Source organism: Phalacrocorax carbo, chromosome 10 (genome assembly GCF_963921805.1).
Source record: "Phalacrocorax carbo chromosome 10, bPhaCar2.1, whole genome shotgun sequence".
In the NCBI taxonomy this organism is placed as follows: domain Eukaryota; kingdom Metazoa; phylum Chordata; class Aves; order Suliformes; family Phalacrocoracidae; genus Phalacrocorax; species Phalacrocorax carbo.
The window spans coordinates 19,715,019-19,729,067 of NC_087522.1; the positions used below are offsets into that span (position 1 = coordinate 19,715,019).

At 50.4% G+C, this 14,049-nt stretch overlaps 2 protein-coding genes across 33 annotated transcripts in view; one reads left to right on the forward strand and one right to left on the reverse strand.

Moving 5' to 3' along the window:
* The window catches only part of MAPK8IP3 (mitogen-activated protein kinase 8 interacting protein 3), a 78,802-nt gene extending 70,942 nt beyond the window's left edge, over positions 1-7,860 (forward strand). For 28 of the 32 annotated variants that reach the window (XM_064462281.1, XM_064462284.1, XM_064462286.1 and 25 more), the window contains 6 exons: positions 11-182; positions 306-419; positions 1,862-1,900; positions 3,758-3,937; positions 4,170-4,313; positions 4,896-7,860. In XM_064462281.1, coding sequence (XP_064318351.1) covers positions 11-182; positions 306-419; positions 1,862-1,900; positions 3,758-3,937; positions 4,170-4,313; positions 4,896-5,017 — 771 coding nt within the window. In that variant the 3' untranslated portion in view covers positions 5,018-7,860. The remainder of the gene's footprint in view (positions 1-10; positions 183-305; positions 420-1,861; positions 1,901-3,757; positions 3,938-4,169; positions 4,314-4,895) is intronic. The other 4 variants (XM_064462292.1, XM_064462314.1, XM_064462313.1 and 1 more) reach the window with 2 other exon arrangements.
* Positions 7,861-10,429: 2,569 nt separating this feature from the next.
* Positions 10,430-13,972, reverse strand: MRPS34 (mitochondrial ribosomal protein S34). Its single transcript, XM_064462324.1, has 3 exons — positions 12,102-13,972; positions 11,979-12,021; positions 10,430-11,142 (listed from the first exon to the last, which is right to left on the reverse strand). The coding sequence occupies exons 1-3, from the start codon at positions 12,417-12,419 to the stop codon at positions 10,865-10,867; spliced, it is 639 nt and encodes a 212-aa protein (XP_064318394.1). The 5' UTR covers positions 12,420-13,972; the 3' UTR covers positions 10,430-10,864.
* Positions 13,973-14,049: the final 77 nt, after the last annotated feature.

Below are 14,049 nucleotides of genomic sequence, written 5' to 3' on the forward strand. Positions count from 1 at the left end.
GGCATTTCAGAAATCCTTTGATGCCCACCCTCGGCGGGAGAGTCAGGTGCGACAGCTGGCATGGATTGGAGATGGCGTATGGGTTTCTATCCGCTTGGACTCCACTCTGAGGCTTTACCATGCCCACAGCCATCAACATCTGCAAGATGTCGACATTGAGCCTTACGTCAGCAAAATGCTAGGTAAGGCAGTAGGGACTGTCCGTAAATGGTCTGTTGCTTACTGGGATCAGAGACAAATCAAAATTCATTAGCAGACCTTGCCCAAAGTCATAACTGACTCCAATTCTTATGCATGCTTACTAGGCACTGGAAAGCTGGGCTTCTCATTCGTGCGGATTACAGCCCTGCTCATTGCTGGCAACCGCCTCTGGGTGGGGACAGGGAACGGTGTCGTCATCTCCATTCCATTGACTGAGAGTAAGTGACATTTATTGGAGATACTTCTGTGTCTTTCCCCCCTCCCCCCCCCCCCCAAAAAAAAAAAAAAAGAGACCACTTTTGCGCGTTACTTTGTGCAGCATGGCAGATGGCTGCGGCAGGCTAATGCTTTCCAGACATTTTTACTCTGAACCTAACACACCTTTGATCATACTAGTGTTCAGAGAGAAGAGCCTTGAGTATGAGCAACGCTGAACTTGGTTTAATTTTTCCTTACTGAGAAATTAAGTGTTCAGTTGATTCAACCTGTTAAAACCAAAAAGGTATTTGTTACTGTCTCTTTCAGTTCAGTTGAAGCCATTTTCTTCTTGGGAAACCAATGACATCTCTACCATCTATACAGTCGTCTTTTTTGAGCATGACCTTGACAGAGTAGGCTGATGTGAACTGATTCTGTAGCTACTGGAAAGCAGGAGAAACAGAGCTTTGGGAATTGTAGTAAGTCTCCAAAAAGAGGCCATGGGATGAGAAGTCACCAGGAAGATCTCCCTGGAAATTTTGTTTTCGCATAGACATCTAAATGTCTCCGTAACAGTATTTTCCAGAAACTGACTTTAGAAAAGCTCTATTTACTCACATTAAGGCTCAGCTTAGCTATCAGTCAAGTAGAAATTGGTATCCTATGCCAAATCCAACCTGGTGAGGAGACCCAGCAGTAGTAGTTAAGAGGTGCATCTCTGGAGCTGGAAGTTTAGCTGAAGCTTAGTAACCCTGTTCTGTAGCTGCCAGTCAGCATCTAATTTTGAAGGTCTGTTCCATATTATAATGGAGGCGTAGGATTTGAGGCTGCTTGCAGTGGCTTTTGATGGAAAGCAGCCAAACTTACATTTTCTCACCACTGCTAGCAAAGTCTGAGAAGCAAATGGCTCTTGTATAGGAGAAGCAAACCTGTTATAATCCTCCTAGGAGTCAGGGCTGAGACAGTCTCCTATAAGGCAAGTGGAGCTGGATATGCCCAGGGCTGACACTAAGAAGCCAGTGACACAGTCATCTTTGCACATTGCAATCTCAGTCTCATTTTGGAATCCCTGTTCTAAAGCTTTTTCATTCTTCGAGCTGCTGTCCTAATTCAGAGTTAAGCTTGTTCCCTGCTGTAAACCAGTTGCATTATCTTTTGGTGTTTCTATAAAAATGTGGTAAGCAGTAAGGCCTCACTAGAAATTTTAGCAACGGATCCTTGTGACCGTGGTCCCTCTCCCATCTCAGATAGTACATTTGTCCTTTTAAGACAAGAGCAAAGAGAGCAAGAACTGTGTTGGTATAAACTGATCCGAGCCTGTAGCTCCTGTTGCATTTTCTCTAGATTTTATACATTTCTGTTGCTCCCTGAATTTTCTCCCAGTAATCACCTTTTTCTTCTCTCCCGTCCTGCCTGTCTCTTCCCATGCCCCTCTGTGTTTCCACTCCTTGCCTGTGCCTAGCTGTAGTCCTCCACCGAGGCCAACTCCTTGGGCTCCGGGGTAAGTCCATTGCCTCCTTCCTTCAGCTTTCACTCCTTCACCCATTCACCTTTGCAGTCACCTCCCCACCCTTCCATCCTGCCATTCAGCTCTCTCCATCCATTTTTCTTCATACCTGTTTCATTTTAAGTTGATCTGAGAAAAGCGACCAGAGACAGCGATGTAAATATCCTTATTTCCCATGGTTAAAAGCATTTTCATCCATCTCATCAGCCATTCCTCTGCTTTTTTTGTGTCAAGAGTACTTTATTCTTCATCAGTAGTTCCCTTATTGGGGTAGGGCATGTTTGCAATGGGACTGTAAAGGTTAATTCAGTCAAGAGAGTTCCAGGAAGCAGGAGTGGACTGTTCTTCCAAGGTCTTCCTTGGTCATGCCTGGTTTTCCAAGGATGCTTCTCTTATCAGTTCCAGGCCAATGGCAGCAGGTGCTGTGGCACCTGCCAGCTGCAAGTAATTGATGAAGAATTTTAACCAGAGGGGACTTTGATAAACGTTAGGAATTATTTGGTTTTGTGCCAGTTAAGGCAGGGTCTGAGTTCAAATTTATGCTTACCTTAGCCTCTCCAGGGTCAGAAGGAGTATTTTTGTCTCATTCTAAGACTTTTCTGTGGCTGACAGAAGCATTATCAACATAAGTCTCCTCCTTTTAAAGCATCTGATATTGGTTCCAGTAAGAAGTCAGATATCGAGTGAGAAGTGCTAGTACCAGCTCTGTCTGTCAATCGGATGAGCTCATCCAGTTATAGCTGCTCACAGCAAACCAAAGTACAGAGGCACAGTGAGCCTTCATCTTGGGGATCCTCCCCCTACACACACTGATTCTCATTCCTCAATCAAAATATTTGTACTTGTCTCACCATCATAGCTTGAGCCTGATAGGTAAAAGTCTCCTTTGTCCAAATCGCTTAATAATTGAAATCCAGCCCAAGCCAAAATGCAGAACTACAGATAATTAAGCAAGCAACTCGGGTCCCTCACAGAAGGTGAAAGCCTTCTGATTTTAGTGCTGTCTCTGTTTTACTGATGTGGGTGCATGTGGGATGAAAGCATCTCCCATCCTGAGCTCTGAGCACTGGTGTGTGTTCCTTGGTGAGTGGAAGCATTCACGTTCTCGGAGGTGGACATGAAGGATGCAGGCCTCTGAGCCTACCTTGAAATGCTTGGAAGCTGTGGATGCTGAACATCTTTCAGATGTTCGTTGCTTGAGCAGCTGATCTTCTGGTGTCGTGGCTAAATCGAGGACTAAGGAAGGACCTCACTCCACTGCTGTAAGGTTTACTGGGCTGAGAGGCCCAGAGCTTTGAGGAGCCTGTGTGCTCACGACTTGGTGTGAGCAAAGGACTTAACTTGGAAATGGAGCAACTTCACCAATCCAGAAGATAGCAGTAATTCTTCTCCAGGTGCCCTTAATGTCTCATGGGTACAGTGGACACCTTTGGATACCCTGCCAGGTACAAAAGACCAGGGTTGATCCTAGGACAGTAGGTGATTTCTGGAGTCTGGTCAGGATTGCTGCTGGTGAAGCAGCTTTCACTGGGACACCTCAGAGACCTTGTCTAGCTTGCCCTAGGGTCACTCGCCCAGCACCTTGAGGGATGTGTGCCTCACTAGTAGCCAAATGCTAGGTTTGATGATAGAATGTAGTTTGTTATCGTGAGTAGATTGTTACCAGCTTGAGAGAGGGACAGTATAGTCTATTGTGGTGTTCTCCATCACATCCTTTACACAAGACCTTTAGAGAGACCTGCGCCTTTAAAGGTTTTCTTTCATGGCTCATGAGTTTTCTTTTTGCTTGAGTCCCTTCTGTAAATGGGACTCAAAGCCATTGCTGACAATATTTCTCCTCACTGTTCCCAGCCAACAAGACCTCACCAACCTCTGGAGAGGGCAGCCGCTCTGGCGGGGTCATCCATGTGTATGGTGATGACAACAGTGACAAATCTGCCAGCAGTTTCATTCCCTACTGCTCCATGGCTCAGGCACAGCTCTGTTTCCATGGCCACCGTGATGCTGTCAAGTTCTTCGTCTCTGTGCCTGGTAAGGATGAGCACAGCCCTTTCCTGTGAGGGTCTTGTCCTGCTGTCCATGCCATTTCTAGTGCTTGCAGATCACTGTGGCTGAGGCATCAGTAGTTTAAACTGCAGTGACTTGTAGTTTTCACTAGCAGAAGGAATCGGACTGCCCGATTGTATCCGTGTGTGTGTGTGCCTGTGTGTTAACTGCATGTGGGCTGAGCAGAGGCACTGAAAGCACCTCTGTCCTCTCCCAGGCAATGTCCTAGCAACCCTGAATGGGAGTGTGTTGGACAGCCCTTCGGAGAACCCCAGCACAGCGGCCACAGAGACAGAGGGGCAGAAGCTGAAGAACGTCCTGGTGCTGAGTGGAGGAGAAGGGTACATCGATTTCCGGATTGGTGAGTGCCTATGGTGGGAGGCATCTGGAAAGGCAGGAGCTCCAGGACTGTGGTTGTGGAGAGAGGAATCACTGCTGTGGGGAGTGAAATCTGAAAAGCAGTGCTCTCTGTTTCTCCTGCCTCTGGCTATGAGGGCAGATAACAAGCGTTTTCCTTGCACAGCACAAGGCTGCCAAACCCTGCCTCTGCCTCTGCCTGCAGTGCCACACAGTCTGCATTAATGGCCCTGGAAAGAATAAAACCATCTGTGCCACTGGCTCCAAACATTGCTGCCCCACTGTGGCCACCTGCGCTGCTCGAGGGTGCTCTGTGTTGTAAACATCAGCTTCCTGGAAAGGAAGGGTGGTTTTCTGGTTTTCCCTACTGCTGGAAGTGGCTTATTCCATCTGTACAGTCCTGCCTCAGAACAGCATGATGTTGCTATGAATGTTCTCCAGGCATAAAGGAAGGTCTCAGCTCATGCTGTCTGTTTTCATACTGCCAAGACTATAACAGGGATATTAGCCTCTTTGGAAGCATTCCAGAGCAGTTCAGTTTGGGATTTTCTTTCTCACCTTTTTTCACTCTGTTTTCTCTCTTCAGGGGATGGAGAAGATGATGAGACAGAGGAGAATGCAGGAGACGCCACCCAGGTCAAGCCAGTACTTTCCAAGGCTGAAAGGAGCCACATTATTGTGTGGCAGGTATCATATATCCCTGAGTGAGAATTTCTCCTTTCCCACGAATATAAGCGTCCCTCCTCCCACCCGAATGCCAAGATGTACATACAGAACGCCTGCATTATACCTACTGCTGGAAACTGACCCCAGACAACTGCAACAGCTCCTGCCTTGGACTGTGACCCCCTTCTAACCTCTGAACTTGCAGCTTTCATCTTGGGCCCGTGCGCTTTCTGCGTGGTTGGATTGTTGTTCTGCTCTGGAGCTGGCATCTACAAGGAGAGAAATGGCAGTGTATTGATGAAGTGAAGCTTGGAGCTAGAACTGTGCAAAGCCTTTGCCCAGCACTTGGGAGCTGGCAGCTGGATGGGTGGTGGCTCAGGCTCTCCGGCAGGTTGCCTCACTCCCACCTGCATGAGAAGAAGTATGTCCCCCTGGCATCCCCCGCCAAAGCAGTGATGGTGAATCACAACTTCTGCAGCACTCTAGCAGAAATCCTTTCTAGTTTACCAGTGGATTCTCCACCTTATCCACCCTTAAGCACAGAATAATGTCCCGCTGACTGAGAGCAGCCAGGTCCAAGGAACCCTCAATAGAAAGGAGTGTCAGGATTTGGGCAGCACTTCTGCTGTTTGGCTGGAGAAGGAAGCAGTGCCATTACTGTGGGGAAGACCTTCTCCATACTTGCAGATGGAAAGTCCCCCTCCTCTGCTGCTGCTGTTGTCTCAGCAGTTGTGTGCTGGGTGACTGTGGCTGGCTGGAGAGGATTGTTTGGTAGCCTCAGATGGGAGACGCGTGTTTGATCATGGAGGCCACAAGGCCTTTGGAAACTGTGGTTTCCAAAGGGTACTGGAACCTTGCTTTTTTTTAAGAGCAGAAAAGGCAGTAATCCTTCTAACTCCCCCTTCCAAAAATGCCAGGCAGAAGAGAACTCTTCAGTTCATTCTGAAAGGTTCAGGAGAAAGCTATCTCTGCATAGCATTTGTTGGCTTTTAAAACACAGGTGAGGACAGATGATGTTGGTCTGCTGTGAATTCTGCATTAACACACTGAGATTACCTTGACTCACAGGGCTGTGTCCCCATCCCAGGAACTGCTGGAGGAGATGTCTGTTCTCCTTCATCCTGTGGCTGTGGTCAGGAAAGACTGCATAGGTGCAGTCAAGGTATAGAAAGGCTGTGTCTCACCTGAGGTCACACAGAAAAAGGAATTGAGGTCAGATCTCCTGACCTCTTTTACCTAACATTGGGAGCACTGGTTACTAAGTAGTTTGAAAAGCTGGGAATTTCTGACTCCTGAAAAGAATTGACAACTTCTGAGAAAAATTCTCATGGCCCTTCTTGTATAAGTGTGTCCTGCTTACAAGAGAAGCAGCAAAAAATGGGGCCAGGGAGAGCGGTTTTGAGCTCCAGATGCAGAATATGGCAGCTCCAGATGCAGAGGCAATGGTTTGTCCTCCGTTTCTGACAGTGGAAACAGTCTTGTCTCCACAAGGACAAGTTCTGTTTCCTTTGAACACTCCCACCTGGATGTGCAGGACTAGAGCAAGTAGCAGTTGTTAGCGATGAATTTGGTAGCTCCTGGTGGTCATGTTGTTTCCTCTCTGAGCTGTGCAGCACTGCAGGGCTCACAGGGATGTCTTTGTGCCAGTGTGGTGGAATGGGACAGCTGGGGGAAGCCTGCATCTTCTGGGAACTTCCCAGCTGTGTCCTATGCTTGTTGCCAAGGTCCAGGCTGCCCCCAAGGCTTGTGGTCTAAAGCTACTCATGTGCTGCAGGGGTGCAACATTCTGATGTGGGGAAGCAGCTCTAACATGTGGCATCTGTCCTGGTGCAGCAGCACTGAAATGACTTTTGGATCCATAGTTCAGAAAAGGCCGGGGCAAGAGGACATCTCTGGAGAACAGAGGCCTCAGCTACCAAAGTACAGAGCCACTTTGGTGCCCGTACTGCCTATGAGTGGCTCTGGTGACACACGTACCCACAACACCCTTCACTGAGGTAGGAAAACAGCTGGATGGTGTCCTCCAGACATTGGCACACCGGGCTCTGTGGCTGGCATTGGGCTAAGGGATGCTTGGAGCCACCACTTGCATGCTGGGGCACCTTTCACCAGGGACATTTCATCGGGGCACTGCTGACCGTGCCAGACTTCTCGTTCACTTTCCCAAAATGCTTTCTGCTAGGAAGAGCTCTTTGGATCACAACACAGAGTGCATTAAAGTTAACAAGATCAACATTTAGACCTCAGATTCCACAGACATGTAACAGTTCATCAGTTAGGGCCAGGTAAGCTTCATAATTTGGGGTAATTATAGGGAAAAAAAAAAGCCCTAGTAGGCCCAGTTCCTTCGTTCTATCAACTCTTCCATAGGAAAATACAGAACTGCAATGTTCTTACCTCTCACTGTTTGTTCTCTGTCTGGTTTTAGCAGTTGAAGTGACAGTACTCAGTATCCTGTCACCCACTGGGCCCTGGCAACATAAGGAAACCAGTCTCGGGCCTCTACCAACAGGTTCCTTTCCAGCTCAGTGCATGTTTTCCTCCAAGAGAAGCACTCGTCTAAGAGGGGCAGCTACAGCCAAGTAGAACCAGCCTCTGCTGTCAGCTCCTGTGGACGTTTGGTGGCTGCTGGGCAGCAAGGTGAGAACTGACTGGCTTCAACACACTTCCCTGTCATATCTCCACTGTGATGTATGTAAAGTATCTTGTATGTTACAAAAGGATTTTAAAAAGTGTCTTAAGGCCTGTAAACTCCGCTATTTGTTCTGAAGATGGCATTCTGTAAAGAGACTGCTGTATGAATACGTTCCCTTGCTTTGTTCCCTATGCTATCAAACAACAAACCATATCTGTTCTGTATGTAATAAATGTGTTAACATCAGCAAGTGCTGGGCGTCTTGTTCCTATAAAGGCATGGGGATTTCTGCTTAGTCTTTAATAACAGCAAGACACTTAAAAGGGTGGGAATGGCAGCTCAAGTGTTCACTGTTGAGCAGTTTATTGACATGGAATGAGCTGTGAGTTGCTCACTGGGTCAGAGCAGAAGGGGCTGGTCCTGCAAGCAATAGTGCAATCTGTAGCTTCTCCCAGTGTCAGAAAGGTGGAAAAGACCACTGCTGGCTAGCTGCAGCTGTCCTTGTGGTGTCCCCTTCCAGTGAGTCGCCAGGGTTAACACATCAGGCTCAGCTTTCAATACTCCATTTGCCAATTTCCCGTCAGTACAGGGTGGTGCTTCACCAAGTCCCATAGGAGTCAGTGACGTTCAGCACTGCAGGAAGTAAGTTCCTCTTCATCCCAGCAGCACTTGGATGCGTTTGTATTTATTTTGTAGAACTGCATTAATTCAAGGGTTGTACATCGTGATAATAGCTGCTCTGCCCTGAGCAGCTCCATGACTAACACCTGCACCATGGTCTTGTGCAGGCAGGGTGAGGTACAACTGGCCATGCCACCTGGTTACTAGAAGCACCTCAACAATACTGTTTGGAAACAGGCCCTGGGACCCATCCCACGTCCCTGAGGGCTGCACCCTTCGATACAGCCGGGAGCAGTTTGAGCGCGGCACTGGGTGAAGTGCAGCCATGTCTGGCACCCACCTGGGTGGCTGGGGAAGGGGCTCACTACTGTCATCCTTCAGACAACCACCTCTGTGATGTTAAATGAACCAGGAGGTTAGAGAGTCCCGGCAGAGCAGCACGTTCTGGGCATTGAATCCAACATGTAGCAAACTGGGGCTGTGCAGCTTTCCAGAAGGGGACTTTTGCAATCAGACAAGGCTTTTGGGCTGCCCATGGCTCTGTGTGAAGGTTCTCCCCACCCTGCCAAGTGTTAAGGCCCTGAGGTCACCATCAGGCCATGATTGTCCTGCTCAGCCCCACCTAGGCCCCCACCCAGACATGGGCCCATTCCACCTGTGGCCCAGGAGTCTCATCTAAGCACCGGCTGAGGCCTTCAGTCTTTGGGTGAGCTGTGCTGTAGCTGTGACTGTCTCCAGCTGCTCCTAGATGGACCCCTTGGATTTGGGAGTTTGGAATAGATAATCATCAAAGGTCCCTTCCAACCCAAGCTATTGTATCATTCCATGCCTTATGGTGTATTATCTCCATTTGCCTCTGCTCCTGGCTGGACTCCCTGGGTAGACCCTGGACATTGGCCATTTCTTGCCTTGTCTGGGGCTGTTGGTGCACCCTGTTACCAGCACTTGGCTCTGCCCACTGTGGTCAGACTCCCTGGGCCTGTGCCCCCTCAGGGAGGGCACTGCCTGCACTGGGGTTGTGTTCAGCTCCTGGCTCGTCCCATCTAACTCACATCTACACCTCCTTTCCCACCTCGCTTGTCCTCAGTTTGTGTGCTGGTTCAGTAGCACCTCAATCATGGCAAGCACAATAAGGCACCAGCTCAGCCCAGTACCTGGCACCAGAGGCTATGGAAACCAGAGCTGCTGTTCTCCATTGGCTGCAGTGGGAAGTGTCACAGCCTCAAACTGTTCGCGCCTTTAGCAACACTCTGGATTTTGCCTCCCCTGGACTATTCCATTGCTTCTGAAGCCAGTGAACCAGCTGTGGCACATGCCCTGCAGTGCTGCTGCCACAACAAAGGGACAAGAGCTCAGCTCTTCCCAGCCTTTGTGCCTTGTCACAGGACCCGCTTTTAACTTGTGAGGAAAGCCTTCCCTCTTACTCCATCAGAGCCTCTGGTGAGGAACCCCATGGAAGTCCAGGTAGGTGATATCGATCTGCTTGCTCCTGCCTGATGACAGCTTTTTTCCTGGTGGCTGAGGCCACATGTTCCCCTGTCCCATCCAGGCCTGCCATGCACACTGGGCAGGGCAGAGAGTCCATTTTTTGCTTTCCCTCAGCAAATCCCTTCAGACTACTTGAGATTTCCAGATGCTGCAGCAAACGGAACAGCACCACTTGACTACCAATTATGGCAGACGAACTAAATAGCTCTTTCTGTAGGGAGCTGATCTGCAGGGTTACAGACCAGAACAGCTCTTGTGCCCCCTCTGGCCACACCCAGACAAGACCCTCCAACAGCACCTGACACAGCAGCAAAATCCACAGCCACTGCACGAGAAAACAAAATGCTAACAACTGCACTAAAGCATTGCATTTTTGTAACGTTCACCAGAACATGCTGCACCGGAACATGCGTTACTTTGTGATTGGCTTCAAATAGTAAGAGCCAATCCTGTATGCTTTGTATCACCAGAACTAAAATGATTTCTCCTATCTCCTGACAGCTGTATCTGGAAATAAGAGATGGATAGCTTTGGATAAGCTTGGGATCCAAAGTCAAGTTGTGTTCCTCCCATGCTGTTCATTGCCATCATATGTAAGTAATCCAGATGATTCTGCAGTGGTTAAGGGGAATCTGATGCTGTGTCTGCATTCGGATCTCATGATGATCTCCATGCACTGAAAAAAATACCAAGTTTTCTTAGAACCATACTGCAGAAATAAGAAAACATTTATTTTCATTAGTAGATACATTTGTACACAGCTCTGTGAAATAATAGGATAGTCTCAGTCATTTTTGTGATTTATGTGGGACTCAAATTACCTGAAAAATGTTCTTCAAAAACTAATTTGCAGGCTGTAGAGGAAACTGTGCTTCAAAGAATTGTAGCTGGATGACAGGAGCTATGCTTTTAGAGGCTCTACAGGGAACCAAGACAGTGCCTCTGCTGACTGAGACCAAAGTTATGAAAAAAACGCTGAATGTGTCTACATCGTTCCTTTCAGATGAGGTGATGTACAGGGCTGGGGAGAAAGCTAAGAAACCTGGATACACCATGTCACATTGGACAAGGGGGTCTTCTGTAAGATGACATGCTTCTAACACACAGTGAGAGCACGTGGGAAGCTCAGGACATAGAACAAGTTGTTATACTGGTGTCCCTGTAACTTTTTTCTTTGCACCCTGAGGGGGAGAGGCCGTGCCCTTCTTCAGATCGATCATTGGCTCCTCTGTGATCGGTTTTCCCTCTTTCTGCCACTGCGCAAGGATCATGGCTCGGAGCAGAGGTGGGTATGGAAGGTACCGAATGGTCTCCTCTGGCACTGGGGTGAATTTCTTGAAGGCTTCCTCCTCGTGCTTTGGCACCAAACGCCAGTCATGGTACATGACTTTGTCGATCTCTCTCACTTTTTCTTCAGTTTTGCCTGAGAAAAGATGATGAACACCAGTGGACAATGCAACTGACAACAAACTCCCTCCGGGAAATGCAGCAAGTTCTGACTCTCTGGTATCAAAGATGCTGCAACAGGCAATAGTAAAGGGAATTTTTCAAAGGATTGGACAGTATCTTCCCTGCTGTACTATGGGATCCCACCTCTGTCCATGGAAATCAAAACAGAAATAGGCTGAAAGGACTCCAGGCAAGTCGTTCCAATCCTCTTAATTTAAAATGTCACTTCATCTCTGGTTCAGTTTCCATAGCTAAGGAATGGGAGTTAATGTCTCTCTACACTGATGAAAGTTCCCTGGGAAATTCAACATTAAAAATACCCAACAACTCTAAAACCTTTGAATAAGAAATGTTTCAGACACTCTAGTAACAACCATATGCCTAATATAAAGCAGCTTTAAAAAGGGAAATTCACTTACTTGACTCCAAGCGTTAATTTAAAATCCCAGTAATGTAAGTTTACTTGCCATCACTCCTGTTTTACTGATTATTTTACCTGGAATACCCTCGTGTTCATTCTGTGCCTTGCTTTCAAAGTCTCAGAACAGTCTGTGACCGCATCTAATACCCATGGTCAGCCTACACTGGCTCTCCCACAGCCTTCCTTAGAAATGCACCCTGTGAGGGCTAGATCCCAGCATTTGAAAGTAAAATATGGAGAACTTCTGTCTTGTTAGCAGATCCGAGTAAGACACATTCCCCAGGTGGGAAGGCCGCGGTTTTCCCGCCGCTCTTCCACTCCCCCCTGCCCCCGGTCCTGCCTACAGACGCGGTCCAAACCTCGTACGCGGGAAAACAAGCCGGTTTTACCTCTGAAGGTCAGGTAGCCCCAGGCTCTTCCATGATCCATGTTCTGCAAAGAAAGCAAGCACCCGGTGAGGGCGGGGAGGGGGCGGCGGGGCGGCGGGCCGCAGCCCCGCGGGGCCTGGTTACCTCGGCCGTGTAGTCCGCCTTCGCCTTGGTGACCACCCAGTAGCAGGGCTCGTCGTGCGCCCACAGCCAGGACTTGCGGGTGACGGTGCGGCCCAGGCCGAAGCGCGGCAGGCGGCAGAGCAGGGCGAAGAGCCGGTTCTCGTTCCGCGCGTCCTCCCAGGCCCGCACCGGCAGCCGCTTCTGCGTCAGGGGCCGCCGCATCGTCTCGTAGTCCAGGGAGAAGCGCTGCGACTCCCGCGGCCGGTTCTTCAGCGCCCGGTACTCGCGGATTTTCTTGGCCATGGCGGCGATAGGCCGGTGTAGCTTCTTGCGAGCCATGGCGCCGGCCGACCAGGAGAGCGCTCCGCCGAGACCGGGACGGCGACCGCGCCGCCGCCGCTTCCCGCCGCGCCCGGAAGCCGCCCCTCCCGGCGCCGGGGCGGAACGCAGGTGCCGCGGCCTCGCTGCCCGGGGGACCCTCGCCGCGGGCAGGCGAGGCGGCTCCGCCCCCCTGGGGCCGGGCTCCGGCCTGCGGGGCGGGGCGGGGCGGCCGGGCCCTCTCGGTGGATCCCCATTGCCGAGAGCCTGGGCTAGAAAAATCCGCCTCAACAGGTTCCAGGGTATTTCAGGGCCGGGAGAAGGGGGCTTTCAAAGCCGGAGAGTAAATCACTCAGGTAGGGTTTAGGAATATTAAAGCAGTACTGCGGGTCTGCCAGAGGCCAGGGTCAGAAGATGGATCACGAGCCAAGCTCCCCCAGCCGCCGAGCATCGAGGCTGGCCGGCCGCACCGGCAGGGACCGCTGCCCGCGGCACGGATTTCAGCAGTAGAAAACTGCGTAGGGCTGGCTGTATTAGCCCCTGGATTTTGGCAACAGGCTGGTAAATTAAGCCTGTCAGGAGATGGGCTTTTTTCCCCCATTTAAAAGCCGTATCTTGAAGGAAACGCCTCCATTCCAGAATTGCTGTAGAGTCCTTTACTCTCAGTAAGGCATTCAGGCGCACAGGGGCTGTTTTTTGTCAGCAGCCAAGATCAACTTGTGAAGGAGAAGCGGGGTGCAGGGGGGTGTGTGCTACACAAGTAAAACATCCACTTTAATGGCCGTTAACACTCGAAATAGGACATTTTCTCCTAATACAGCACATCTCTCTTGAAAAAGGACGGGGGAGTTGTAACAAGGAGGATATACCTGATTAAGTTGACAAACAGCAATTTAGAATAAGATACTCTGCCTCAATCCGCCAAAATTTGGGGGAAAAAGCAGAGCAGTTAAATCACTTGTCACAGGGCACAGAGTGGGTAGCTCCTCTCTGGGGCTGTGCAGAACAGGTATCACTGCACAAGTATCAAGCTCGTGCCCTTTCAGGCACCTACATTCAGGTTTCTGAGGGGGCACAGAGCGGAACAGGACACAAGAATGCTTGAAAATAGTGAAATTGGCTTAGATGCACCGAAAGGAAGTCGGCAGGAGACAGCAGGAGAGCGAGCGCGAGCCGTGTTCTGAAGCCTCCCACCTCCTCATGCGGCCTAACGGGGCGCCTGGGAGACGTGAGCGCAGGTCACAGGCGCCTCCCGGTGTACCGCCTTCCCGCAGCGCCGGCGGCCGGACAGCGAGCTCTCCCGGGCAGCAGCGAGGTCCTTCCGTTGTTTTCCTTGAGGCAAACTCTCACACGAAGAAGTCCCCCTTACTCTGGGGCTGCTGCAGGGACCTCTGCCGCAGGAGAACCCCCTTTTTTGGAGCAGCGCTCTTTGCTGCATAAGGAAGCACAAACACGGGCGGGGGCGGCGGCCCCCCACCGGAGCGGCCCGGCAGAGCGGCGGCGACCCGCTGACCGCCACCCCCGCTTACCCAGATGTGCTCAGCGCAAAGTTCTCCGGCCTGGCGACTCCTCCCGTGGGCAGGGCAGGGCGGGCTGGGGCCGAGGCCGGGACAGGCCCCCGGCCGGCCGGCCCCCGCCCCGCGCGAGCCTG

Bases quoted from the DNA above. Each gene is read 5' to 3' on its own strand.
- MRPS34 (XM_064462324.1), bottom strand. From the start codon at position 12,419: ATGGCTCGCAAGAAGCTACACCGGCCTATCGCCGCCATGGCCAAGAAA. The intron at 12,022-12,101 runs GTAACCAGGCCC...CTTTCTTTGCAG, and splicing joins AGGCGGACTACACGGCCGAG to AACATGGATCATGGAAGAGC. The intron at 11,143-11,978 runs GTAAAACCGGCT...ATCTTTTCTCAG, and splicing joins GGGCTACCTGACCTTCAGAG to GCAAAACTGAAGAAAAAGTG.